At 40.3% G+C, this 27,443-nt stretch overlaps 1 protein-coding gene across 1 annotated transcript; it reads left to right on the top strand.

Moving 5' to 3' along the window:
- Positions 1-1,833: 1,833 nt before the first annotated feature.
- Positions 1,834-16,453, top strand: prodhb (proline dehydrogenase (oxidase) 1b; the record flags this gene model as incomplete). Its single annotated transcript, XM_079471791.1, is given in 14 exon segments — positions 1,834-2,115; positions 3,094-3,299; positions 7,227-7,363; positions 7,834-7,898; positions 8,005-8,121; positions 9,484-9,557; positions 9,878-9,959; positions 10,370-10,462; positions 11,658-11,804; positions 12,406-12,581; positions 13,111-13,150; positions 13,154-13,209; positions 15,428-15,516; positions 16,263-16,453. Coding segments are annotated over 14 exon segments (1,755 nt in total).
- Between the last annotated feature and the right edge of the window lie 10,990 nt (positions 16,454-27,443).

The raw sequence follows: 27,443 nt of genomic DNA, 5'->3' as shown, positions 1-27,443 counted from the left end.
TTTAAATGAATGGTTGTCATAAGGAAATGTGAAATCCAGTATTTGTGCCCATTATTCGTAATAATAACACGGCTACTTGGCACATGAGAAAAAAACTGCACATGAAAGGTGAATTTTAAATATTTTATTAGCTCAATTTTACAGATTGCAGACCTTCCGTGAGGTTACGCCGATTACTTTCGGTTTTAAGGTAAGCAATTAATATGTCACGAACAGGCAATTCGGTTTAATTATTTGTAATATAATGTCATATATGTTACTGAAATACGTGGTTATATTTAATTAGTCGAAAAACCTGTCAAAATGATTTGCTGCATCAGGGTTTGGATTGCAGAACTTTCGTTTACTTTTAATTTAAAGGTAAGAAATTAAGATCAAATGTCACGAGCAATTTGTTTGAATTATTTGTGAATATAAATGTCATATATGTTACTAAATGGCATTTTTATATTTAATTTGTAAAATAATTTGCTACATCAGGGTTACAGTGTGTTATTAGTTTTGAGCAGTTGTTATCTGGGTATAACAAACCTGCAAATGTCGCGAATGGCCAATCAGAATCAGGCAATGCTTCCTTCACGTGCGCTTTTACGAGTTCCGAGGTAATAATTGCACATGAACCACTGGGAAGTTGGGAGATAATTTTGATCGCTGAGTTCCCGAGATGGGCGGGCCTTACACAATCAACATGGCGGATGGGAGAAGGATTTCTTCTTTGAAAGATATTATTTATTCGTTTTTCCGCAAAAGCTTCATTGCCTCGTCGTTAAATTAGTACACATTTACATATATCAATAACCATATATATTACAAGCATACTGAATGATTTATACACTGCGAAAACAGCATGCATATTCACCAAAAATCCATAATACATCTCCCAAGCATGAATCCGGCGTCCTCTGTTCCAACGACAAAGCACCTGAACACAACCAGCTCGGAATCATGAAATCAGAAGTGGGAATCATCACGCGAAGGAAGCATAAGCACAAGTGATTGCTTGACAAGCCCGAGTTTTAAGTTGACAATAACTACATTTTTAACTCTATAACCACCTTTAACTGGAGCCAAACGTTTATGTACCTCACGTAAATAGAAAAGTATTGAATTTAGTTGAGAAATTGAAACGATGTTGTGTTTTTATCCAGAAAACCGTCAGTTCGGCCATTGCCTTGTATGCCTTGCAGTCGGCTTTTGCCCTCACCAATGTGGCGGCGACGTAGGCTACATTTACATGAAATGTTATCAAAATAATATAGATTTAGATTCGTTGAATCCATTATTGTTCTTAATTTTAAAATGTAGGGATATTTCTTTTTTGTCGTATTTATTCACTTTTAATGTCGTTTTAGATATTTGTTATCATAACAAAGCGTGGCTGGTTTTAAAATGTAGTCATAATCACAATTTCTGGCTAATAATATACATATAAACATATTATGTTCTTACTGTTTTCCCTTCAGTCCTGCAGTAAAGGCGAATTACTTTAAAACGATGCAACGGCTCCCCCTTCTGTTAACATTATGAAACAGAACAAACTTAGACACGAAACAGCATACATTATTAACCTAACAAAAACATGATTTGCTTATTTATGTACTCATTTAAAGTAAGTTTCTGACATTTATCTTTATTTCCAAGACCATTGCAACGTTCCATGCCAATCCTATCCTATGTGCATTACGCCAGAACGGTCTAGACATCGACCAATCACGCTCTCACTATCGTTTAATTTAAATAAGGGGCGGTGTTAACAGGTAGCGTTCACAGGACAGTGGGGCAGCTGGGCGTCTGTATAGTTTTTTCTATGCGCACTACGAAAGTCTTGAGTTCATGTTTCTCCGCAAAACTATACCGGTCTTTAGTGCTGCAACCCTTGGCAGCAATATCAGGAGTTTGAGGCTCTCCGTTGGAAATGCTTATCACACTTCAGACCCCACAAAAACAAGCCAGGACCCCCTTTATGGAGGGGAAGATGTGTCATCCACTAATAACATCTCCATTGACTTTGAACAGACCAAAGACGCCTACCAGAGCAAAGATACTCTTGAGTTACTCAGAAGTTTGTTTGTATTTAAATTGTGCTCCTATGACATCCTGGTTGAAAAGAAGTATGTAATGTATTTATTGCATATAATTGAATCACTTTACCCCTTAAAGATGTGCTATTCTGTTTTTCATGTATATCATATATCTCTGTGTGAATTTACTCTCGTTTTATATAGAAGCCCCGCTTTTGGCCATTATCCAGGCGATTATGTAGTAGTTGTCAGAAATGGCACTTGGCAAAGCACAGGTCATATGGTTCTATTGGGTTCCATAGACAACATGACTGACCAGGGCAGAAATGAAGTGTTCTGTATATGCTGAATAAAGAAATAAACCACCTTCATGTGGTTCAGTGCATTTGCTAGACTCTGAAATCTATAGTACTCGTGTTCTTGTATATGTAGGCCCGTATACAGCCGTGGAAAAAAATCCAAATATACAAATATAACTGTTGTTTTGCTTAAAAGTGAATATAAACAGTTTTCATTTTCTGCAAATAAATGAAGTTTGAAACAATATTTTTTTTTAAAATTTGGGCGATAAATTGATAGTATATCCTCAATTTTACCGAAATACACACCTATAGATTGTAAACTCAGAAAAACTGACAATAGTTTTTCCTCTGCTGTTTGCATACAGACACTAGTTTGTGTTGAATGCCTCCCCAAGGGTGTATAGGCCCAAAGCATGCCAAGTTTTATTTATACTGTATGTTAAAGCTCCTGACACTGAAAATCAAAATCCATGAATCAAATAGCGTCCAATTTGAATTCAGATCAAGCTGTGATATGTGCATATTTTGAGAACTGCATTATTTCTGTCCTGTGCAGATAAGCGAGTTTAGCATAAAGGTGTCGGGTCAGATGTTTGTGTATACGGTGCATAATTCACTACTTGTAAACTGTCAGTGTATCTGTATACATTTTAGAGAGTGTCGAAAGCTAGAAGATGAACTATTTTGTGTATGTATGTATTTAAACCTCTGACTCACGAAATGCTGCACAGAATTCAATTTCACTCAATTGCTGTGTTTCCCCTCCTCAGATAATGGATCTTAGCCGAACGTTTCTGGGTCAGAAGAAGTTTGAGCAGTTCATGAAAATGACGTTCTACGGTCAGTTTGTGGTGGGTGAAGATCTCGAATCCATCAGGCCCCTCATACAGAAGAACCGGGCGTATGGAGTGGGTGCCGTGCTGGATTACAGCGTAGAAGAGGATCTCTCGCAAGAAGCGGAAACGAAAGAGGTGGAGTAAGTGTCGAAATCTGGCCCCTGCCTCCGCAATCTACCAAGTTTCATCTATTTCGACCGCATGCACCGAGGTTACTCATCTATAAGTGATTAAAATAAATACAATCGATGAGAATATATGGTTTGTGCAGGAGGATGTGAAGCTGAATTCCAGACATTTAATCACACAAACGTGAGCCAGATTTAATTGATTAAGGGCAAAAAAAATCTGTGACGTATCATGTCAATATAATAGAAGAATATAAATGACTGCTTTATTATTCTGCTCCCAAATGTATGGACAGACTTTTCTTAATTTCCCCCAAATATCTGAAGCAACACAACCAAAGTTCTTGGTTTTCTAACATAATGGCCACAACATGATGTTTTAGAAAGTTACTTAGTAACTTTTTTCCACTTTTAACGCCCCGCTACTTCTCTTGGCAGTGCACATTCACTTGTCTCTGTCTAAATTAGTGTTTAAGACTTGCTTTGACTTAAGTGAAGTAGTTTTTGGTGGAGGGCCTGAAAGCTAATGACCATGCTGCGATTTCACTCATGCGGAGAGCTCACGGAAAGAGACTGAGATTTGATCTGCTGTCACAGATGTAAACAAAGAGCCAAGATCCTATTGGTCGTCACGGTCAAGGCCCATTGTTTCCCATTGGCTGATATTGTGCTATTAGCGTGCTAACTTTTTAGGAATTTTGTCACAAGGTTCCCAAGGCTAAACTGAGACTGTCAAGTGTTTCACAAAAGATAAGATTTTATAGTAGTTTTTCTTGTCTTTGGCTACTTTTTATCATTGCTCTTCCAAATAGTGTCTTAGTCATTCTTGCCAGGCATGAATAACTAATACAAATGCTCATGTTGAGAATAGTGATCTTTGACCTTTAGTCAAAGGGGGGGCTGCTAGAATTTGATAGTCTTATTAAATTAACACTGCATATAGGAATTTATTGTGTGTCTGATATTTGACCTGTGTTTTGACTTCCATAACCTTTTATGTTTTACTTGTCGTCAATGTTTTCTTGTACAGCTGCTTTGTAACAATGAAAATTGTAAAAAGCGCTATATAAATAAAGCTGACTTGACTTGACTTTAGTGTGCAGTTTATCTTGCATGGTGTGTAGACTTGAATTACAGTAGAGCCTTAAAGGGATAGTTCACCCAAAAATGAAAAATATTTCGTTATTCACTCACCCTCAAGTAATTGTGACTGAACAAAAAGAAGATATTTTGAAGAACGCTGGTAAACCAACAGCATTGGCCCCATTGACTTTCATGTATGGACACAAACCAATAGGACATTTCTCAAAATATCTTCTGTTGTGATTCACATAGAAAGAGTCATACAGGTTTTCAATGATATGAGGGTAAATCAATTATTCAATTTATGAGAAAACACTTTGAGCATTCAACCATGATATAAAAACAATTCTCCAATCCAAATGCTTAATTTCCTGTTAGTTGAAATATTTGCATGCATTATTTAAATCGCAGACGCTCATCTCTCCATGTAACACTAATGGCTGGAAGCAAAACAGTCATTTTGAATGAGAAGGGCCTCGTAGGTTTTTATCGTAATAACTCTGAAAGGAACTCTTTCAACCTTTAACCGAACCCACGACCTTTCAGTTATCAGCCTGGCTCCTTAACCATCACTCTCACCTGCATTTCAACATGTGTCAGCGTTTTGACATTTGATTAAAAAAATCTTCATTTGTTCTTGTCATTGACCTTTTGGAAATGAGATTGTCAGTACTGTGCCCAAGAGTCTGCTGCTGAATACATATAAATGAAATGTATTGCCTGAGGAGAGAGAGAGACAGACAGAGATGCACAAGTAGATGAAATGGCATTTAGATTTGGAGAAAAAAGGCAGTGGCACAGAGAGAGAGAGATATCCAATAAATGGACGACCACTCCTCTACATCACTGCTCCCATTTACAAACCCAGCTTGTCAGAGGTCTAAGCTATTTTGCGCTCCACCCTTCCCTCATTTCTCTGCAAATACTAACTACAGTTCCTCTTCTCGACAGCAGTGGCGCTAAATCACCACGAATGCCCCAATGGCAAAAATGACCTGAAATGGAGCGTTTATTGGAAATGCTCTTTACAACCACAGAGGACCCTGCCTGGTCACTGGCTAATAAAAGCTAATTTATGTTCGTTATGTGTGTTTTAGAGCCTCTGCCCCTATCAATATTGCATTAACATCCAGCCCAATGGATCCTGTAATGCTGTTACACAGAATAGAGTGCTCAGCTTGGCTTTTCCGCATTATCAAGGGTGTGATAGAGAGGAGATGCTGGAGGACGTGGCATCTGAGTAGGCTGATATCTAATATGCAAGAGCTCTGGGCTCATTGTTCCAAGAGAATTCCATGGCATTCCTGATTTGTACCACCTGAAAAACAGCTAATGCGATTATTCTATGTTTAACTATATTGCATAGTTAACATAATGATATTACTTATACTATATCTGGTGTTGATAACAGTTATAAGAATATAATATAATAGCACTTTCATTTCTCAGCACAATATTATTTTCCATTTTCATTTTTTGCCTTATTACATTTTGCATTAATGCAGTTTTACAGGAAAAACATTTTAGAACAAACAGTATTAAAAAAAGTAGAATAGAAAGAAAAATGAATAAAAATGTATAGAATTAAGTGTAAAAGTAATATTAAAAACATGTAAATTATGAAATATCTAGAATTGAGTTATTGGCTTATTTAAGACTTTATTTTCTTATTGGATTGGATTCAATTTATTGTCATTACACACATACAAGTACAGTGCAACTAAATGTATTGTATTATGCTGGTTTATGATAAAAAAATTATGTAAATACGCCAGATGTAGCCAAATTGTTAATTATCATCTGTAGTTTCTTATTTATACATTTTGTATTTACATTTTTCCTAAGACGTACATTAGCGATACTAACTGTAAAAATAACTCCATACAGGATTGTATTAATCTTAGTACATGTTATATTCAACATGCACTAATACATATTTACAGTAAAATCAAACACGCTTTTTAATGCACAATAAACTCACATGAATAAACAATTCAGTGGCTCATTGTCAGCTAATGCATTAACTTATATTAACGAATGAGACCATATTGTAAAGTTATACTGTTACCTATAATATAACATTAACCCATAAGTTCTAAGTCATATTTTTGATACAGATAATAAGGACGATACAGATAGAAATACTTTTCTCAAATGTCAACCCTATACCTCAGTTTTGTGAGTAGCTGAGATATTTCGATGCATTAACCGAGCACTTCCAGCCAGCAAGGGTCAAGCCGTCCACTATTGACCCCATCAACATTTCAGCATGACTTCCTGTTGAAACGTTGCAGACGTCAAAACATTGTCTCCAGTGAGCTGGCGTGTGGGGGGGTTGTGTGGTGCGTGATTGTGTGGGGGGCGGTTAAGTGCACCGTGATGAGATTGCATGTGGAAGAAAGTAGATATCACAGGAACTGAATCTTCGAGTTTGTTGAAGTGTCTGGCATGAGTGTCAATGCAGTAGAGATGGAGGAGTATAGACATCATGCAGGAGACTCTGTGTGTGTTTGTTTCTGACCGTGAAATGTTAAAAAAAAGCAAATAGCAGCCGTACACCGCAAAAAGGGAGTTCATACCAGTCCCTGCAGTTTATTATTGATTTCTCCGCACAGAAACTGCTGTTTCTTCATTTTGTTTGCTAAAGGTCTCTAAAAAGACCTACAGTACAAGTAGTCGGTTTCATTAGTCTCCAATTTTATTACAAACGTCAATGTCTTTCTCATTTTGATAGATCGGGCATGTTTGCGTCAGACGAGGAAAGCCCTGGTGAGTAGCTTTACCTTTTTGACAATCTGATTCTTTTATTGAAATCGAAATGCCAAATCTTTCCTCTTCAACAGGAGCGGACCACAGAGAGATGGGGTTCATAGCCCAGAGAGGGTTCGGCGATCTGCGCAAGGGCCTTACGAGCGCTCCTAAGTATTTCTGCGCTGACGAGACGAAATGCGACCAGCACATGGAGACTTTTATGAAATGCATCAAAGCAGCAGGTAAAGAAGTTTTTGTAGATAACTTTTTCGAAGTTATCAAACTTCAAAACAAAAGCTAGACGCAACAAACCGGAATGACCAAAACACAATCATATAAGCAATGCACTTTTCAAAATGTACCACAGGAGTGCCTGCAACTTTTATCCTGTTATCCTTTCGCATTTACTTCGCTGATGTTATTTGTATTTATTTTTAGTGCGTACTTAAGTGTGCCAAGTGCCTGGTGAAAGATCAGAACGTGGAAGCCGACCAACTTTTGAAAGCATTTATATTTGGGAATGTGTATGCAGTTCAGTTTCCATTATGCAAGCACTATCAGAGAAACACCTGTTGTAATGCGTCTGTCCTAGACCAAGTATAACCCAACAGAATTCATTCACGTTGCTGGAAAATTGCTTCCAAAAAAGGCATGGTTGGGTCTTTCATTGCCTCAGTATAATACCTCTAAAAGAAAATCACCGCTCGTTCAGGTAGAAGTTCAGAAGATGGTTTCTCGGCTATTAAGATGACCGCCCTGGGGCGCCCACAATTCCTGGTAAGAGTGGAGTTCAGAACGGGTTCTTTCATCAGAAAACATAGGTTAAAATCCCTCACCTTGGTGAACTAAACGGGTCCCTCATTCTCCCTCCGGACGTGTGTAGCTCCAGTTCTCTGAGGTGCTGGTGAAATGGAGGCGCTTTTTTACTTTCCTGGCTGCCAAGCAGGGCAAAGATGACGTGGAGGTGTTGGAGCAGAAACTGGATCTAGAACGACTGCAGGTACATTGTGGGTTCAAACCACAGCCAAGGCATAAAGATCCACAGACACTACAACATGTTTAATATTGAATTAACTGTGTATAGCCGCTGTGACAAATCTATGCGACAGCGAGTAAGATGAGGCCTAGAAGATCTGTTACAACCCCTATGTACTGTAGCAACATGAGGCCAACTCATAGTTCATAATTATGTATTAACTTATTTACTATAAATGTAATTGACGTATGACAACAAATATGGAGATATAAGATGCTTTTATTCACAATAAACAATACAGCATACTCATAAACATCTTTACTTGAGGGTATAGTAATGGCAGTACACAGATTGTCTCTTGCGGAGTCCAATCCTGCATGTAATCGTATTTTATTACAGTTCATTTGCAAAAACAGATTCAAATGTTATTGTAAATTCCAAGAAATATCAATCAAACTGCATTTGAGTTCACTCTGAAAAATGTTGGGTCAAAAAGGGGCAAAATGGTGAAAGCAACCCAGCATTTGGATTGAAATAACCCAACATTTCTATGTAGTGTTGCTTTGAATGTGTAATAAAAACACAAAAAATAAACAATGCAACACAATAAATTCACATAATAAAAACACGATTTTGTGATTTTCTTTGCATAATGATGATGTTTAAAATTTGTTTTTGCGAATAAACTCTTCACTTGATTATCCATATTGTAAATGCACACGAATAAATTCTGTCGAATTTTGGGTAAACCACAAAAGTTTAGAAACCAGATTGCTTTCTTTTCTCTTTTTGAAAAATGTAATTCTGTTGTTTTCATGAAATAAGAGCAAAGTGTCCAGAGATTGTCAAGCTCAGTTATACATCATAAAATTCAATTGTGAAAGCTTTACACGATGATCAAATGAATAAGACGTTATTCAAAATCATTTCGAATAATTTTTTAACGTTAATGAATAAATTATTGTAAGCACTGTGAAAATGCTTCATGCCAACTTTGATACCAATGATGCCAAATTCCATTGGCTCTCATTTATCATGTGACCACAGGACAGAAAATCTGATTATGTGGCAGATTAGAGAACTGCTTCTCCGTAGACTGCTTCTCCGTGATACATCATTCAATTTTATCCCCTGGTCAAGATATGCTATACAGCCACTGTGACATTTACATTTACGCATTTGGCAGATGCCTTTATCCAAAGCGACTCACATTGCATTATACTACACCTTTGTTTTTGTAAGTATGTGGGATCGAACCCATGACCTTGGCATGGCTAGTGCCATGCTCTAACCACTGAGCTATAGGAAAGCATCCATAAAAAAAAGCTTAGTCAGGTTTGGATTGATAATTTTGAGAATGGAGATGCTTGTGTTTTCTTTTTATAGGCATGTCTCGCCAGCCTGGGAGCCGAAGGAAACATTCAGAGCTGGTTCTCTGATGGACGGCTGCACTTATCAGGGTGAGAAATGCCAGTTTCCCGTAGCCGCCTGACACTCAGACTTATAAATCTCTTAAATCAATAGCACACAATGAAGTTATCTTTAGAATAACTCACAGATTACCTCGATGGGTGTGCTCCGTTACACCACCCCGCTTCGCTCTTGAACCCAGAGTCGGCAAAACCCCTGGGGTATCCAAACGTGATTATTAACATAAAGTGTGCGTACAGTATAACCTTGCATTCTGTAAGAGTACCAAAATGATGCTCAATGTGTGTTTCAGGAATAAACAAAGAACATTACCTGTAATGTGCTAAACGCTGTGTTTCTCTGCTCTTCGATGCGTTGTCGTGCTGGACTGGAACGGTTTAATTGACGACAGAAGGAAGACATCTGATCTTCTAGTTGTCCCGAACCTACAGGTAGGCAGACAGCAAGAAACGGATATGTTAACCACGGCCTAAATTAAGAGGGGGATCGATTTTGTTGGATGAAATTGGTTCCATAAACAGGGGCCCATTGAAGATTTGAGTTCTTCAGAGTAATTGGATTATAAAGACAGGTCTGGAATTGTGCCTGCGAGGAAGGCTATTGTGTAATAGCAGGAATTGAAGGTAAATGTCTAATTTCTGCCTCACGTAATGGAATTGATAACTAGATTTGAACATTTTAAAAAATCGGACCCGTCACAATGCTTATATGGTTTGCTTGGAAGGGTATTTCTAAGTCCGTCCAAGCAAGTGAACGTCTAAATATTAATGGTATTCATTGAATGGATGAAAGGCATCTATATGTGCACAAGAAATACATTTCTTCCTTTTTGTGTGAACAGACCTGTCAGCTGGAGCCTCTTCTGTCTAAATTCACAGCCGAAGAGGAAGGCCAGATGAAACGAATCCTTCAGCGAATGGACGTCTTGGCTAAGGTGCATTTATAGACCGTGTTCCTCTTTTTATTTTCTTATATTATATCATTCATGCGCAGTGTCGGGAGGTCACGGTCTAACAGACAGTTATGAACGGGGAACGTAACAGAGATGGATTTTAAGAAAGCTTTAAGTGGAGTGTGGAGCTTCGAGAGCTGTTCCGCCGTGTCAGTTTGATGTGAGGAACATGTATCGGGTTTATGTCGCGCTGAGAATGGCCGCCGGTACAAGCAACACATGCTGTGTGACGCTCAGCGTGAGCCGTGCTTGGTGTTTCTTAGGTTTTAAGTACCGAATCAGACAAAATTGTGATATTTCATTCAACTGTAATGCTCCGCTGGCCCAGTTTACTTTGAGTTTGTTGTATTTATTTGCACTTTTATATTCTGTATTACTTTCACAGTATTCCTTGCGAATGTCTAGACCGAAGTTATTGCTCCTAGACATCAATGAGAATAAATAGAGAGCATACGGGACACTTGCTCAAGTCCCAGAAATCTCACAAATGTCTAGATTTTCAGAAGCGATCTCAACGATGTGTCAAACTCAGCTCAGATTTGTCAAGGCTGCAATCAAAAGTCAATATTATTGAAGATCTCAATATGAACTCAAAAATGTAACATCAAATTTACACAAATCCAGATTGTTTTGCCTCTACAATCTACATTCATTTTACACTTCATGTGTTTTAACAATTGTCTAATTTTTTTCATTTTATTTTCTCATAAGCAATTTCAGGACGATCTGAGACATATATGATACTTAAAGGTCTAGTGTATGAAATCTTCCAGAATCTAGTGGTGAGGTTGTGAATTGCAACAAACGGCTCACACCACCACTCCCCCTCTCTTTCGAAGCACTACGGTGACTGACACAGAACTAAGATGTCGTCATGTTTAGCTTTTTGCAGAAGGAGATAACTTATTTACGAAACGTGTTGTGTAGAGCAGTTCGTCCACTTAGGGCTACTGTAGAAACAACATGGCAAATTCCATGTAAGGAGACCCGGGGTGTATGTACAGTAGATCATTGTAAGGTAATGAAAACATATCGCTCTTTATACAACTCTGAAGACATGTATATTTTATTGCATTTCTGTCAATAGATCCTCCAAAAAATGACACACTGTACCTTTAAATGAAACACAACAGAGATCTTAAAATCATCTTAAAATGCATCTCTGTGTGTTGAACAGCATGCTGTGGAACATGGCGTTAGGCTTATGGTGGACGCAGAACATACATATTTCCAGCCTGCTATCAGCTGGCTCACTGTGGAGATGCAGAGGATTTTCAACCGAGACAAAGCTATCATTTTCAACACCTATCAGTGCTACCTCAAAGTGAGCCTATCTCTCTCTCACATGCACGCACACACAGGAGTCTGACACGTACTGTATGTGAAGTGTTAACGTGGAACAGATGATGACGGTTTGGGATTTATCTGCAGACAGATGGGTAGATGCTCTGAAGATTCTCTGTGTTTGTCTGTATGATCCCAATTCAACATTTACACAACGCAGCTTCAAAACAACACGTGCAACAAACAAGATATTAGCCTATTATGTTAGTCATGGTTTCTTGCACCAAAACAATGGTTAAGTATCTTCTTCTATACTTTACTTGATTGTTAAAGGAACAGTTCACCCAAAAATGAAAATTCTGTCATCATTTACTTAGCCTCGAGTCAAGACACAGAAAAAGATACTTGGAGGAATGCTTGGATCCAAACGGTTCTTGGCCACCATCGACCACCATAGTAGGAAAAATGACAATAATAGACAAAAGTGCCCCAGTACTTCATCAGAACAAAGAAATGCATACAGATTCAGAACAACTTTTGAAGGTGAATAAATGAAGACAATTTTTGGGTGATGTTCCTGTAATATTGCTAATAAAATGCTGATATTTAAGGATGTCTAATACTCTATTCTGTGGCTTTAGGAGGCGTTTGACAATGTTTCAGTGGACGTCGAGCTATCGAGGAGAGGGGGTTGGTGTTTCGCTGCTAAACTAGTAAGAGGGACGTACATGCACCAGGAGAGAAGCCGAGCAGCTGAGATTGGATACGAAGATCCCATCAAGCCCGACTACCAGTCTACTAACAAAATGTATCACAGGTACAAAACTTTACAACCTATTCCCCATCCATTTCACGGTGTGAAACAGCATTTAAGAATAACACAAGATCCGTTCCAAAACCCAGAGTACTGTCTACAAAGGGAATTTTTTTGGACGACTTTCAATTCAAACCCATTGGTGACCCATCTGATAGCATCTACAGACACCCACACCACATACAGTATATAACTGAACCTTAGGGTCAGATTCACCTAGCTTGTCCGGAATATGTTTCCGAGACGGTTTAAAGACACGTTACATTCTTATCTGATCATCAAACATACCCTGAACTGCGCTTCATTCAGACAGTCTATCTACTGACAGATGGTTTCACAGGTAAGAGAGATATATCTAGACTTATCTTGACATATGTAAGCTTCTTATGATCGAGGCATTTTCTGACGGATTTCAAAATACATCTGACGTTTTCAAAAGCTTTTGTGTTTGCCGGTCAACCGTCAACTAAACGCATTGGCTACAAGTCGAGAGCAAAAGCAGGCTAATGTATGAGCCCCCGCTGTCTTTTAGATGTCTGGATTATGTGCTGGAGGAGATCGAGCTGAACAAGTAAGCAAATGTCATGGTGGCGTCACATAATCGAGATACAGTTAAACATACGCTTAAAAGGTAAGACTTGTTTTTTGTGCATTTACTTAGCCGATCTTGATAGGAACATTCCATTGACTGTTGTTTTTATACGGACTAAGAAGTGGTTTCCCCAGACAGGGATTATTTTAAATCAGGACTAGGCTTTAGTTAAAGTCGTTTTAAAACATACTTTACAAAAAAAAAAAACATCACTGTTGTGCATTTTAAGACAAAACAATCACATATTTGAAGATACGTCAATGCAGGTTGTTTTCGACCAAGACCCCTCATACCATTAAAGTCACATGTCAACACTCCGGTTTTGGCTGGTAGTCTCCCGTTTTTCACACCCATCTCTTGCCATCCTCCCGTTTTGTTATTTCTCCTTTGAAACTCGCCGAATTGTACAAACGAGAATGTCTTGTGAAATAACTTGAACATATATATGTCATGTTGTGCATTGTGTTATAATAATAATAATAAAAAAAGAAGTCCAAGCGGCTCTCCCGGATTTTGGTTCACAAATATTGACAGGTATGACTTAATTTAGTCTGGGACTAGGGTTAAGCCCTGTCCGGGGAAACCGCCCCAAGTGTATTAAAACTTTAACACCTATTCTAACAGAAAACATCCTGCTTATTCACAATTAAAAAAATCTGTTTAACACTTTTTCTTTATAGGACATTGTCAAATAAGGTTTTGGGCACTTTGGGGTACAAATTGATGTCCAGAGGGCACACTTAGACATATATGTGCTTACAATGACCCTAGATAAGATTAAACTATCAAAATATCAGAAGTATGGCACAAATTAGAAACAAATACTAAACTTGGTTAAGGTATTTGTTTGAAGAAATGATTGCAAAAACTGAAGCTTAACAGAATATGTGTTTTTTTAATTTAACATACAAAAAATAATAGAAGAAAGTTAAAAAGACTTAAGACATAAAGTATGCAATGACTACGATTTATTAGTTTTTTTGTTGATCCTCTTGTTTTTGTATTTATTTATATATTTTTTGGAAGTCATTTTTGTGTTTTTATTGGAAAAGAGAGTATATGTTACGATCGTCAGCTGGAGTGCCCATGAACTCCAGTAGAGGGCACTCCACTCAGGACTCAGGCATTTGGGTCCATTCCCATTTCCACTCCATTTCCCATAATCCCATGCTGATCACCTCCAGGTGTTCCCCATAACCACTCCCCTATATATACACTGTGTTTGCACACTCAATGATTGCGAAGTCTTGTTTAGCCTAGTCTGACATTTCCGAGCGGGTACCTGTGTTTGGTCCTTCCGTGGTTTATCTTGGCTTGATTATACCGACTGTGATTCTCTGCTGCCTGCTTATTTGCAGAAAATAAAAACTTGAGAAACAGGTCAAAATACAAAAAAAAAATATTTATGTCTCAAGAAGTTCATATTCACTTTTAAGCAATACAACAGTTATATTTGTACAAGTATTTGACTACGAGTCGACCACAACACCTCTAGAATTACTGATTCTATTAAATTTAGAATGGTCATTTTCTCCATGAGTGTATATGAAGAGGACATGACAGTACAGGGTGTTGGCAAAAGACCTCGAGCTGGAAACCAAACACGTCGGAAACACGTTCACACTATATGACAGATCACTGCCCACAAGGCCATCAGCCTCCTTAAAATCCTGCCACAACTACGCATTCATGCATACATCATTTATAAGTAATAATTAAATGATTACAAAAAATATATAGATTAATTCACGTTTACATAAATATTGAGGTCATTTTTTAAAGTTGGACATCACTTTTGGCCACTACTGTGCCCCATACTCCCCATGTTTTATACGCTAGTATCATGCATGGCATTTTATAGTGTTCTATTCGTTGCTATCTGGTCTTTCCGTGCATCACCAGGGGCCTTTACGTGTCTCTGGAAGTACATTAGTCTGTGTCAGTGGACACTGTAATGTGAGATCATTAATCTTCATGTAATGACTCCGTAGGGGTGTGACCTCATTTAATAAATGCAGTGACAAAAGTCCTTAACACACAGTGTCATCAGATTCTTATAAAGTAAACTACACACAAGTTATCCCCGTTTTATATAATTCACACATAATTACACTCTAAAGTATCACAAAATGTATCAGGTGTGTATAATGGAATTAGAACGGCGAGTGAAATGTATCCTTACTAATGACCTTGCCAAAGAGACCTTTCTCATTTTTCACTTGCTGTGACGGCGCTGTGTGTGTTTATGCTCTGACAGGATGAATGAAATGGGTCTGGCTCCCGCAGATAAGAAGGTGTACTTCGGTCAGCTCCTGGGAATGTGCGACCAAATCAGCTTTCCGTTAGGTGAACCGCAGGCACAAACACACACGATGTTCGGAGAAACCCCTTCAAAGCCGCCGCCCGCTGTTGTAAATCCGCAGATTATGAAATTACTGTAACATTAGACTTTTTCACATGAATGAATGAATTAACACTGAAGAAATGAAGCGGAAAAGGTCTAAAGGGGTCTCCACCATCGCTGATGTTGTGTATGAAAACACGGCAGGTATGACTTTGTATCTCGACGTACGGTACATTGCTCGTATTTTTTAACAGGTCAAACACGTCATTTGCGTTATAATTGACCTAAAGCGAACTTTGATTCTGTAATTCTATTGTTTCATAGCATCATACTGGTAAATAATGGTAATGTCACAACTTCTTACACTGAAAAAAACCAATGAACTTTTTTTAAAAGGTAGTGTTAACACATGAGCTTACTGGTAATTTCCCAATAAAGACAGTATTATACTGTCAAGCTTAGTTGTTATTTTACATTCAAATATATAAACATGGATCAATCCCATGACCTCAATCCAATACCAATTGAGTTTATATTTAGAAATTACATTTAAAAACATGCTAGCGTGCAACATTTGTACATTTTGGATACATGTTTATGTAGCACAGGGCATGGATTTGATCCCTAGGGAGCACAGTGATAAAATGCACTGTGTACCTTTAATGCATCTTAAATCACTTTGGATTAAACTATACTGTCTGTCAGACTCATTATGTAAATGTCAAATATTTGTATTATATATCTGTAGCCCAGGCAGGTTTTCCAGTGTACAAGTACGTTCCGTACAGTCCGGTGAACGAAGTGATGCCGTACTTGTCCCGTCGGGCGCAGGAGAACCGTGGCGTAATGAAAGGAGTTCAGATGGAGAGAGATCTTTTGTGGAAGGAGCTTGTACGCAGACTGACCAGCGGGGAGGCGTTTCACAGGATTGCTTTATAAAACACACTCGACCAGAATAACTCCGCCTGCACTTCTGACCTTTTTTGCTCGTGACGTATGCATTATTTAAACCAATAGTGTAAAGTACTATAAGGAATCAAGATGAACATGCTTGAGTCATATGTCACTCCACACACGTATATTTTGCTGAAAGATATTTTTCGACACAAATTCACTTAAGGTAAGGCAGAGAAAAGTAATTATTTTTTATTTCAATAAAATGTCAAAAGCAAAGTATCATTTTTTTATTCTTATAGCATTCGATTTTGGTGTGACGTATCACTCACTACAGTGTGTATCGTCCTCTTTTCTTCTATTTGACTAATTCAAATTTTTCTCTTGTTTTTTCTCATTGTCTTGCTTTGCACTTTATCTTTTCTTTATGAGTCTGCTGAAATGTCAGATGTTTGTATGTCCCCCTGCTGTTTCATCACCCAAGCTCTCCTCTATTCCTCAAGTAGACTTATAATGAAAATATAAGCATGACAATAAACACATCAGTATCACTTTCTAAAAATGACTGTTCGAATTCAAGGATAACAGCGGCTGAAGTCGGATGACTATATTTTATTTATGTGACATTACGTGCTCAGAGTGAGGAATTGGGGACGTCTGCAACAAAAGCTTTCGGTTTTTGCTTTGCTCAGCTTGGACGTAGATAACAGCAGGTCTTTGCTTTTCCACAACCTATACTGTCTAAAGTACAAACAGATTATATTTCAGATGTTATATATTCCAAGAGTGTGCATTGTTTGTGCTCAAGCCAAATCTTGTCATTTGCACTGTGAGTTGCATTTGCGAATCAAACCACCTTTTTTTATTGAAATTGCTGAACTTTATTTTCGCACCCTCAGTGATATCTTCTGCTCAGAAGCGCTTGGCGAACTTAAAAAAATATGTTTTGATGAGATGATTTGAAGTCTAGCTGCCTAATGAAGTGTAAACGGAGGATAAATTAAATAACCCTTTTTATAATCTGGGCAATGAAGCCTCTCTTGCCTAACCAACGCCTTCTGTCTTCATCCTTTAATATTTTCTTTCCCCCGTGGAGTATTTGGTGAAGATGAAGTAAAAATTAATTGAAACGAAGTTAATGATTTCCAGACAATGGGTTTGCTCTGAAGTAAATTGCACAATTTCTCTTCCATTTCAGTCCGTATTTGAAATCCATGATGGATCAAATAGCCTTTGGTAATTTTGCTTTCTAAAATAACATAATACTTTGCAGTCTTCTGTTGCATTCCAATTAGTGCCGCATTTTAATTTGCATACTATGTGTACTATATTGTGTTTAAATTGGGTCTAGTACTTATTCTTAAAGGAACAGTTCACCCAAAAATGAACATTCCATGATTGGCAAAATATTCTCTATGAAAATATACCATGGTTTAACCATAGTAATAATAGTTTTGGGGTTTTATTTGTAGTAAAAACATAGAAACCACAAACTTACCACTGTTTCAGTATAATGACCGGTTTCAACCATAATATCTGTTGTTAAATTAAGGTAATACAACAGGTAACCAATCCTCCAAAAACATGTTAAGTATATTTTTACTATGATCTAATCAGGGTCAATACTTCTAGCTGTGCGTTCACACCGTCGGCGACTCTGTTGCTAGGTGTCGCTAGTCTCTTGCTCCGAGGTCCCTAGAAGGCGTTCCTAGCTTTGGTTGCTCTAGTAATATTTATAAAAGAACCCTTCCGTAACTGACGAGAGATGGATGACATGAGCATGTTTTTTAAGATTTATTTTTGCAGGGCTTTACAACAGGGCAGTACAGAGCTGACAGGCAAATGTTGGCAGAGTTAGGGGAGTGGGATCAGCTAAGGTCTCTTGAGACAGGAATCGACCTCTGGTGAACCTATTGGCGCCACATGTTGGCATGCAAACCACAGGGCTATGGGCTAACGTTAGTTGCACAAGATGGCGCCGGTGAGCTTTTGAGATCCCAGAGTCCAGTCGTATAACACTATGGAGTTGTTTTGGCTTAACGAAGTGCTCAGCGATGTTAAGAGGATCTGTCATATCTCCTATATATTTCTTTCAAATTTTCCACCCAAAAACACCCATATTTGCCGTTATCATGAAGATTTTGCCCCCATTTGAATTGTGTCTGCTTAGGACCCAATCTAGTAGGTAGTCGTAATGCCTGATCACAAATTTGTTATCTCGAAAAGTTGTACTATGGCTAACCAAAGGTGCGTTAGCTTCTAGCGAGCTTAATACGCTGTTTAAAATAAAAGCGGTTACGTAAAACATGTTTTTTGTTACAGATAGAGGTAACAGACACGCCAGTAATTCATCATCTGGGTCAACATCTACTTAACAAACAAAAAACATAAATTGTTATAGTTTAAATTTTACTTGGTTTTATTATAGTAAATAAAGAATGCAATGAAATTTGTTTGATTTCACTGCCCATAGCCTCATCTATATTATTTGCGGTCATTTTAACACAGTACTAGTGACTAGTACTCATTAGAAGTTCTTTTAGCCATGCATAGTCCTCGGCGGACACACACGGAGGACAGGATTTGTCACGACACCGTAAAAAATCCTCCTTTTCCCATATGGTGTTATACGACCAAAAATTACTCCGCCGACCCAAAAGCTCACCGGCACAATCTTGTACAACTATATAATTGGCGGCGACAAAATCCAGATTAATGTTCATTATATTTCTACGTATTTGTGTTACATTTAAACTCTAAAATGATAGATCGTGATAAAGACTCGATGTTGTAATACCATGTTGCTAAGCAATATTAATAAATTACACTGCCAACTTACAAAGGTAATTCATGAAACCATTGAAGAACCATTTTTGGCTGAATAGTTCCATAGTGAAAACATTCTTATTGACAAAAGGTTCTTTGAAGATTGATAAAAGTATAAAGAAATGGATGTTATTAAACCTTTGAGGAAATTATTCCTTGGGTTCTTCTATGGCATCACTTTGAGGAACCCTTTGAAGCACCTTTTTTTAGGAATACATGTTCTAGAAAACAATCTTTATTTTAAGTTTCAATAAATTGCACACGGATGGGAAACATTTGTTCGTCCCAACAACTAATCATATGTCATATCATAACTAAAATGCAGCTGTTCAATTTGGAATAAGACAAATGTAGTTTTTCTATTTCATGGAAAAGCAATACATATAATACTTGGTGTGTAGATTATTCACAGTGTGCAAAGGGAAAAGGAGATACAATTATTTGGAGTCTGTACACGTGTCATATCTGAGCTACGTTCTTTTCTCACAGTCGGAGGGCTGGAGCTGTTGGTGATATCCAGAGACCCCGTTCTAGTTTGATATTTCCATTTATGCTGATATCACATGCTGCTATCACACAAATTGACAACATTGACCGTTTATGATGCCACACAATATATACAGCTGAGGGAAAAAATCGAGAGAGCACTCCAAACGAATTTTGAGTAATTCTGAATGTACTATTGTAACGGTCACCAGCTGGAGTGCCCTTGAGGACCACTAGAGGGCACTCCGCATCAAACTTATCATTCATTCACACACTACATTTCCCATAACTCACTACCCGGACTCATCAGCACTGATTGCACACACACCTGCAGATCATTCACATACACATATATACCACTTCCACACACCCATTCTTTGCGAAGTCTTGTTTAGCCTGTCTGACATTTCTGAGCGATTTCCCTGTGTTTATTCCGTCTGTGCATTATCTTGGACTGTTGATTTGACCGTGATTCTCTACTGCCTGCCTTGACCTCTGCCTGTTCCTGTTTATGATTTTGGATATCCCTTGACACCCCTGACGCTGTTGTTGATCGCTGTTGAATAAAGCTGCATTTGGATCTAACCTGCCTGTCCCGGAGCCGTTCATGACAGAAGACTTCGCCACACCAGGATCCAGCAGCCCGGTACTCTCTCTTTACTGAGATGTCTGTTCCCGCCCAAAGGTCAGCATGGCAACTTTCCAGCTCGGTCATGGACCCAGTAGATCAGCTATTGAACCTTCGTCAAAGAGACCTATCTACTGAGGAGTATGTCCAACAGTTTTGTGCGATATCCCATCAAGTCCCATTTTATGATGAAGGTTTTCTTAAGGACTTGTTCCGGTTCGGACTCAATGACCCAATTAGATCATGGTTACCGGAAGGGGAGTTTAATTGCAGTTTAAGGGACATCATGCAATACGCTCTGATGTTATGTGACTCTCCGTTCACTGTGGGAGAGGCAGAGGACAGTGTTGAAACTCCCAAAATATTTTTAGGGGGGGGGCAACAGTGTCAAGCGCAGTTGGCAGCGGAGCTTGAACCACAAGAGCCACTGCACGAGATGTCCGCCAGCCCAGAGCCACTGCACGAGATGGCCGCCAGCCCAGAGCCACTGCACGAAAGGGAAGTCCGAGTCGATCTGCCAGAGTCAACCCAAGTCCGAGTCGATCTGCCAGAGTCAACCCAAGTCCGAGTCGATCTGCCAGAGTCAACCCAAGTCCGAGTCGATCTGCCAGAGTCAACCCAAGTCCGAGTCGATCTGCCAGAGTCAACCCAAGTCCGAGTCGATCTGCCAGAGTCAACCCAAGTCCGAGTCGATCTGCCAGAGTCAACCCAAGTCCGAGTCGATCTGCCAGAGTCAACCCAAGTCCGAGTCGATCTGCCAGAGTCAACCCAAGTCCGAGTCGATCTGCCAGAGTCAACCCAAGTCCGAGTCGATCTGCCAGAGTCAACCCAAGTCCGAGTCGATCTGCCAGAGTCAACCCAAGTCCGAGTCGATCTGCCAGAGTCAACCCAAGTCCGAGTCGATCTGCCAGAGTCAACCCAAGTCCGAGTCGATCTGCCAGAGTCAACCCACGTCACGTCTGCCCAGCCAGAGACTGTTCACGTCACGTCTGCCCAGCCAGAGACTGTTCACGTCACGTCTGCCCAGCCAGAGACTGTTCACGTCACGTCTGCCCAGCCAGAGACTGTTCACGTCACGTCTGCCCAGCCAGAGACTGTTCACGTCACGTCTGCCCAGCCAGAGACTGTTCACGTCACGTCTGCCCAGCCAGAGACTGTTCACGTCACGTCTGCCCAGCCAGAGACTGTTCACGTCACGTCTGCCCAGCCAGAGACTGTTCACGTCACGTCTGCCCAGCCAGAGACTGTTCACGTCACGTCTGCCATATCTGAGCCCTGGGACAAAATGACCATCGCCCAGTCAGAGCCTCATCCCAAGATGGCCATCTCCACGCCTGTGTCTTCGGACAAGATGGCCATCTCCACGCCTGTGTCTTCGGACAAGATGGGCTTCTCCACGCCTGTGTCTTCGGACAAGATGGCCTTCTCCACGCATGTGTCTTCGGACAAGATGGCCTTCTCCACGCCTGTTCCTGAGCCTGTACCGGTTCCTGAACCGTCGGACCCGCGCTATACCCCTGAACCGACAGGTCTGCCTGGTTCCCTTGAAGGGACGTCTCCGCCCTGGCCGCCTTCACAGCCTGCTCCGCCCTGGACGCCTGCACAGCCTGCTCCGCCCTGGACGCCTGCACAGCCTGCTCCGCCCTGGACGCCTGCTCCACCTCAGTCTCCGGGTTCTCTTCCGCTCCACGGTCCTGGCCCTCCATCCCTCCCCCGGGTCCGCCTCCGCTCCTCCTCTCTCCTGGACAGTGTTAGGAGCGTCTGGAATCCGCTCCTTAAAGGGGGGGCTATGTAACGGTCACCAGCTGGAGTGCCCTTGAGGACCACTAGAGGGCACTCCGCATCAAACTTATCATTCATTCACACACTACATTTCCCATAACTCACTACCCGGACTCATCAGCACTGATTGCACACACACCTGCAGATCATTCACATACACATATATACCACTTCCACACACCCATTCTTTGCGAAGTCTTGTTTAGCCTGTCTGACATTTCTGAGCGATTTCCCTGTGTTTATTCCTTCTGTGCATTATCTTGGACTGTTGATTTGACCGTGATTCTCTGCTGCCTGCCTCGACCTCTGCCTGTTCCTGTTTATGATTTTGGATATCCCTTGACACCCCTGACGCTGTTGTTGATCGCTGTTGAATAAAGCTGCATTTGGATCTAACCTGCCTGTCCCGGAGCCGTTCATGACAACTATTTGTAGGTATAAGTAATATTGTTTCATTCTGTGAACTGGTGTTTTTTATTTGCAGAAAATTAAAAAAGGACAAACTTGACAAAACTAAAGAAAAGATGCAATGTTTGCAGATCCTTAATACTGCAAAGTTCATATTCATGTTTAAACAACACAATACAATGCTTTCAAAATGTTTATCCATCTTTCTTTTCTTCACAATACAGCAATTCGTTCACAATACCGTTGGGTGATATTTGTCAAAATTCAACAGACGAAATTGCAACAATACATGCAGAAATGTTGAATAAAGGCAACAAAAATGTTCATAGCTGTATGAAATATAATTCGGATCTGTTCCTGAATCTTGAAAGGAGTTTAACAACAGCCAAGCTACCCTTCAAGTATTTAGCTGAACTATAAACTGAAATACTGCACTGGGACTTTTGTGCATTATTGGAGTATTGTGGTGATAACTCAAGATGTCTCCGGAGGGGTGTTAAAAGTTACCTTCAGATGTTTGTGCAATTAAATCAGATGTTATTATTCAGGTAGCTAGCTATAAACACATTGACAGTTTAACTTGAATTAGGTTGCTCAGATTAGCTTTAAATGTGTATTTGTGTTTTGTTATAACACATTCTCAAATACAATGACATGGAAATTGACCTCGCATTTAATTATTAATGTCACTTTAATTATTGCACGGCTGTGAAAGTGCTTTTTGGAAATAATATGCTGGAAAGCCACACTCCATTTAAGAGCAAAGCAAAGCATGCACCGCAATTCATGCGTTTAACATTCTAATCCAGGCACAGAAAACGAAAAGATATGTAATTTTATTCCTCATACAAGTCTGTCACCTTATAAAGCTGATAAATGAGTCAGTACTTTATAGCAAGCTTATTCACAGTAATTCATCAACAACAGACACAACGTGCACAAGCGGAACTGCACAGTCAACATTCACAATTGCATTTTTATGACTAATATCGTTAAAGGTTGTTTAGACTAAGGACGATAACTAACGGTTCAAAAAAGCGATGTAAATTTAAAGGGACAGTTCAAATCATAATGGAAATTCTGTCATCATTTACTCATCCTCGTGTCCTTTTGAATCTGCATGGCTTTCTTTCTTCTGCAGAAAGCAAAAAAATATATTTCCAAGAATGCTGAAAACAGAAACAGTCGGTCCCCATTAACTTACACTGGATTTGTGTCCATACTAAAGTGAATTGGGGCCGACAGTTTGAAAAACATTCTTCAAAATATCTTCTGTGTTCTGCAGAAAATAGAAAGTTTGGAATGACCAGAGGGTGAATAGATGTGTACAGAATTTTCATTTTGGTGGAACTATCCCTTTAAGAGTCCACATTTAAAACAATTACGATACAAAGGTATGATATTGTTGGATTTGTTTCATCCGATGAACAATTACACTTTTGATAGCTAATGAAAATCCATTCATATTAAAGGACCGTGCGCCAGTGTACAAAAAACGAATACATTGAATTTTAACACCTTTTTGCATTTTCAAAATGTCAGGTCCTCTAAATTTCTCACAGCTAAACCCATCTCGAATTTATGTAGGGCAGCCATTTCGTAAACATGAGGATTGTCTGACACTGCACACTATCTTTGTGAATAACAAATTACCATACGCTTTAAATCAAGTTTGAGCTTTAGCTTTAGAACGAATTACCTCTTTTGTCATTTGACAGGGCCTTGCAGTTTTCTCTTAATTTGATTTCACCGGCAGGTACGTGGAGATTCCTGGAATACAAAGGTGGCCGTTTCAGAGAAGGACAGTAAGTTATTTCTTTCCCCATCCGTCTCACTCTGTTTCTGCATGTATAATACATTGTAAACAGAGTATTCGTCTACATAATGTGATAGGTGCCCTCTTCCTCTTTCAACAGCTTCCCCGAAACCAGGATAACAAGAAACAGCGAGGTTTTGTGCGCACGTGTATGTGTGTGTCGCAGCGAGTAATGTGGGTCGGTGCGAACCCACTGGGGTGAAGCCGAAATCTCTCTCAGTGGAAGTCCTGGAGTGTAAAACGCAGCTTGGATTCTCTCCTGCTGATCATGAAGTCAGGGGTTTGGAGTTAATTGGAAAGGATAGACTCTCAGAATTAGCCGAGGCCAAAATTAAATAAGTGCTCCGACCGCAGTCTCCATCATTAGGTGCCCTAATGGTGTCGCTTCATGTTGTCTGAGGGTGCAAACCGCAACGTTCGATACGGAATCAATTCAGCGTTTCATTTATTAAACACATCTCGGATTTCAAGTAAATCTGGTTGAAGCAGCCCAAATATCTTTTAATCAAGTAAAAAGGCTCCCGGGCATGTGTTATGTTGTGAAGGGCTGTGACTATAAAGTCGGTCATGACTGTGTTAACAAAATGCTTAAAATGGAGAGAACTGTGTACATCTAAGATTTCTCTAATAACGTTAATAATGCGGAGGCTAATTCCTTAAAGCTTATTCCTAGATCCAAATGACTTGTGTGCATTGTAATTGTTTTTACTGTCTATCTATTTGATTTGCAAACATGCTAAAAGTTGTCTTAACTTTTGTGAGTTAAGATAACATCAAAAAGGGGTATGAAAAAACTGTATAATTATGTCAAATATCATTTTCTTAACAGTGTGTGAAAGCCCTTAATATTTCTTTAGCTTATTTATATATTTCAATATCGTGACATGTCGATAACTTCAAATCCATTAGTTCTTATGTGTCTTGTGATGAAACATTAAGATTTGAAGTCATCATCATGTCACCCTATCATTGCTGTGGGACCAAAACCTCGTATCTCTGGCATATCTGCAAAACATTTAACCAACAAAAAGTATTAAAAAAGAGCTTGTCAACTTTGACAACACAAGAAATTATAAACAGAATTTGTTCAATGGTTCAAATTGTAATCCTTTATAATTTACAGTTAAACAGCTGTTTTCTACTGAATCTGATATGTTTTATATCACAGCTGGAAAACTGTCTCAACCACTTATTATCCAAAACTTTTGAGCGGTGATGCATCAACATTAGGATACGTATTAGCTAGGTTTAACATTGTACAAAGCTGTGAAAAGTCTCACCCATGACAGATTTTCCCCTTTTATCTCTGCTTTCCTCTTGGTGATGATGGGTCTGTGCAGAGATGTAAAGAGAGTGTATCAGCATCGTGCTTTCTCATTTTCACCTGCGGCCTAACAGAAATCCATCATAAAAGCTGTTCTGCTGTTTTTATAACATCTTCATTGATTCGTCTTTCTCTCTCCCTCTCTCCCTCTCCCTCTCTCTCCCTCTCTCTCTCTCTCTCTCTCTCTCTCTCTCTCTCTCTCTCCCTCTCCCCAAGTACTTTGTGTGTCTTCCAAAAGCACTGAACATCTGCTTTCTCTCTGACAGTATAAACACCACCCACTCACCGGCTCAGAGAGTGATTCATATAGCAGAGCCCACACACACACCGAGCACACACACTCACAATAAAGAGGTGATGGCATCAGGGTGCAGTACCTCCAGCTGCCATCAGGGAGCACTCCTGCATTTCATGCACAGTAAAGGTGTCCTTGCAAGAACAAAAAGCTGGTTCCCTTTCTGTCGGTCTCTCGACATTGTGTCGAACCGACAGATGGGGTTTGACTTGAGAACCTATCATCATCTGACTATTTTGAAAAGGCCAATGAAATTGGCGAATGAAATTTGCATGCCGGACTCCGCCCCCGGATATCCGGGTATAAAAGGGAGACGGCGTGCTGCATTCATTCACCTTTTGTACTTCGGAGCCTTCGCATCTGATGACAATCCTTCTAAAAGAGCTGATTTCTCGACGTGGTGCAGCGGACTGTCCCTCATCAGTGACTTCCCCTGGCGTCTCAGCAGTTCCGAAGGTGTTTTTCTCTCTAAAAGAGCAAATTTCTACAGCACAGCATGTCTCGCTGATCTCACGGGTGCAACACACTCATTGAGGAGGGGGAGGGACACAATGTCTGCCTCGCGTGCTTGGGGGTCCCACTGCGCTTCAGACGTTGCAGGTGGCTGTGTTATTTTAAGAGCCTGTCACCACCTCGTTTGCTTCCTGTCCTGTGACCGTGGTGGGTCCGGCCACGCCGTCAGCGACAGCGAGCAGCGTGGGTGACATGGGGATTTCCGTCAGCGTTAATCCGTCAGCCACCGGCTCGCGGACCGTTCATGCCCCGTCTCGCTCGTCTGGCCACTCCCCAAAAGACGGCACTTCCCCGTCTTGCTCCTTTCCCACGTATTCTAAAGAGTTACACGAGTGGAGAGCGACCCAAAGGTAATGCAGGAACTCTGCGCCGCCACCGACCTCACCCTCCGGGCGACTAAGGTGGTGGTGCGGACCCTGGGTCGGACGATGTCCACGATGGTGGTCTAGGAGAGGCACCTCTGGCTCAGCCTTGCCCAGATGTGGGACGCAGAGAGGGTCCGCTTTCTCGATGCTCCCATCTCGCAGGGTGGGCTGTTTGGTGAGCCCCGCCGCGGGCCGGCCGCCTTCCGGCTGTAGAGGTCCCGTTTGGGGTCTGCTCCTAAACAGCCCTGGCCACCTTTGTCGTCGTCCCCTCCTCAGGCGGCCCCCCGGAGGAAGACGCCAAGGAAAGGTCCGACGTCTCATAAGCAGCTGCCGCGGAAGCACAAGCGCTCCTGATGAGCTGAACCCAAGGAGAACAAGATTGGGCCTGACCCCAGCTTCTCGCCATTAGAGATACAAGGCCTCCGTCTGTGGTGTCTGTCATCTTTGCCAAAGATCTGGGGCGCCCTGCAAAACCCACTGGATGGTTACAATTTCGCGCTAGCGCTCGCGTCTGACACGCCTAGGCCAGTCACCGTCGCTTCGCTAGAGATTGTGACGCGGCATAGTGCTGTGGCATTTTCCATAGGAACCC

This window comes from Barbatula barbatula, assembly GCF_947034865.1.
Source record: "Barbatula barbatula genome assembly, chromosome: 2".
In the NCBI taxonomy this organism is placed as follows: Eukaryota; Metazoa; Chordata; class Actinopteri; order Cypriniformes; family Nemacheilidae; genus Barbatula; species Barbatula barbatula.
Note: the sequence above shows the minus strand (reverse complement) of the source record. Positions and strands in the feature narration are given on the sequence as shown.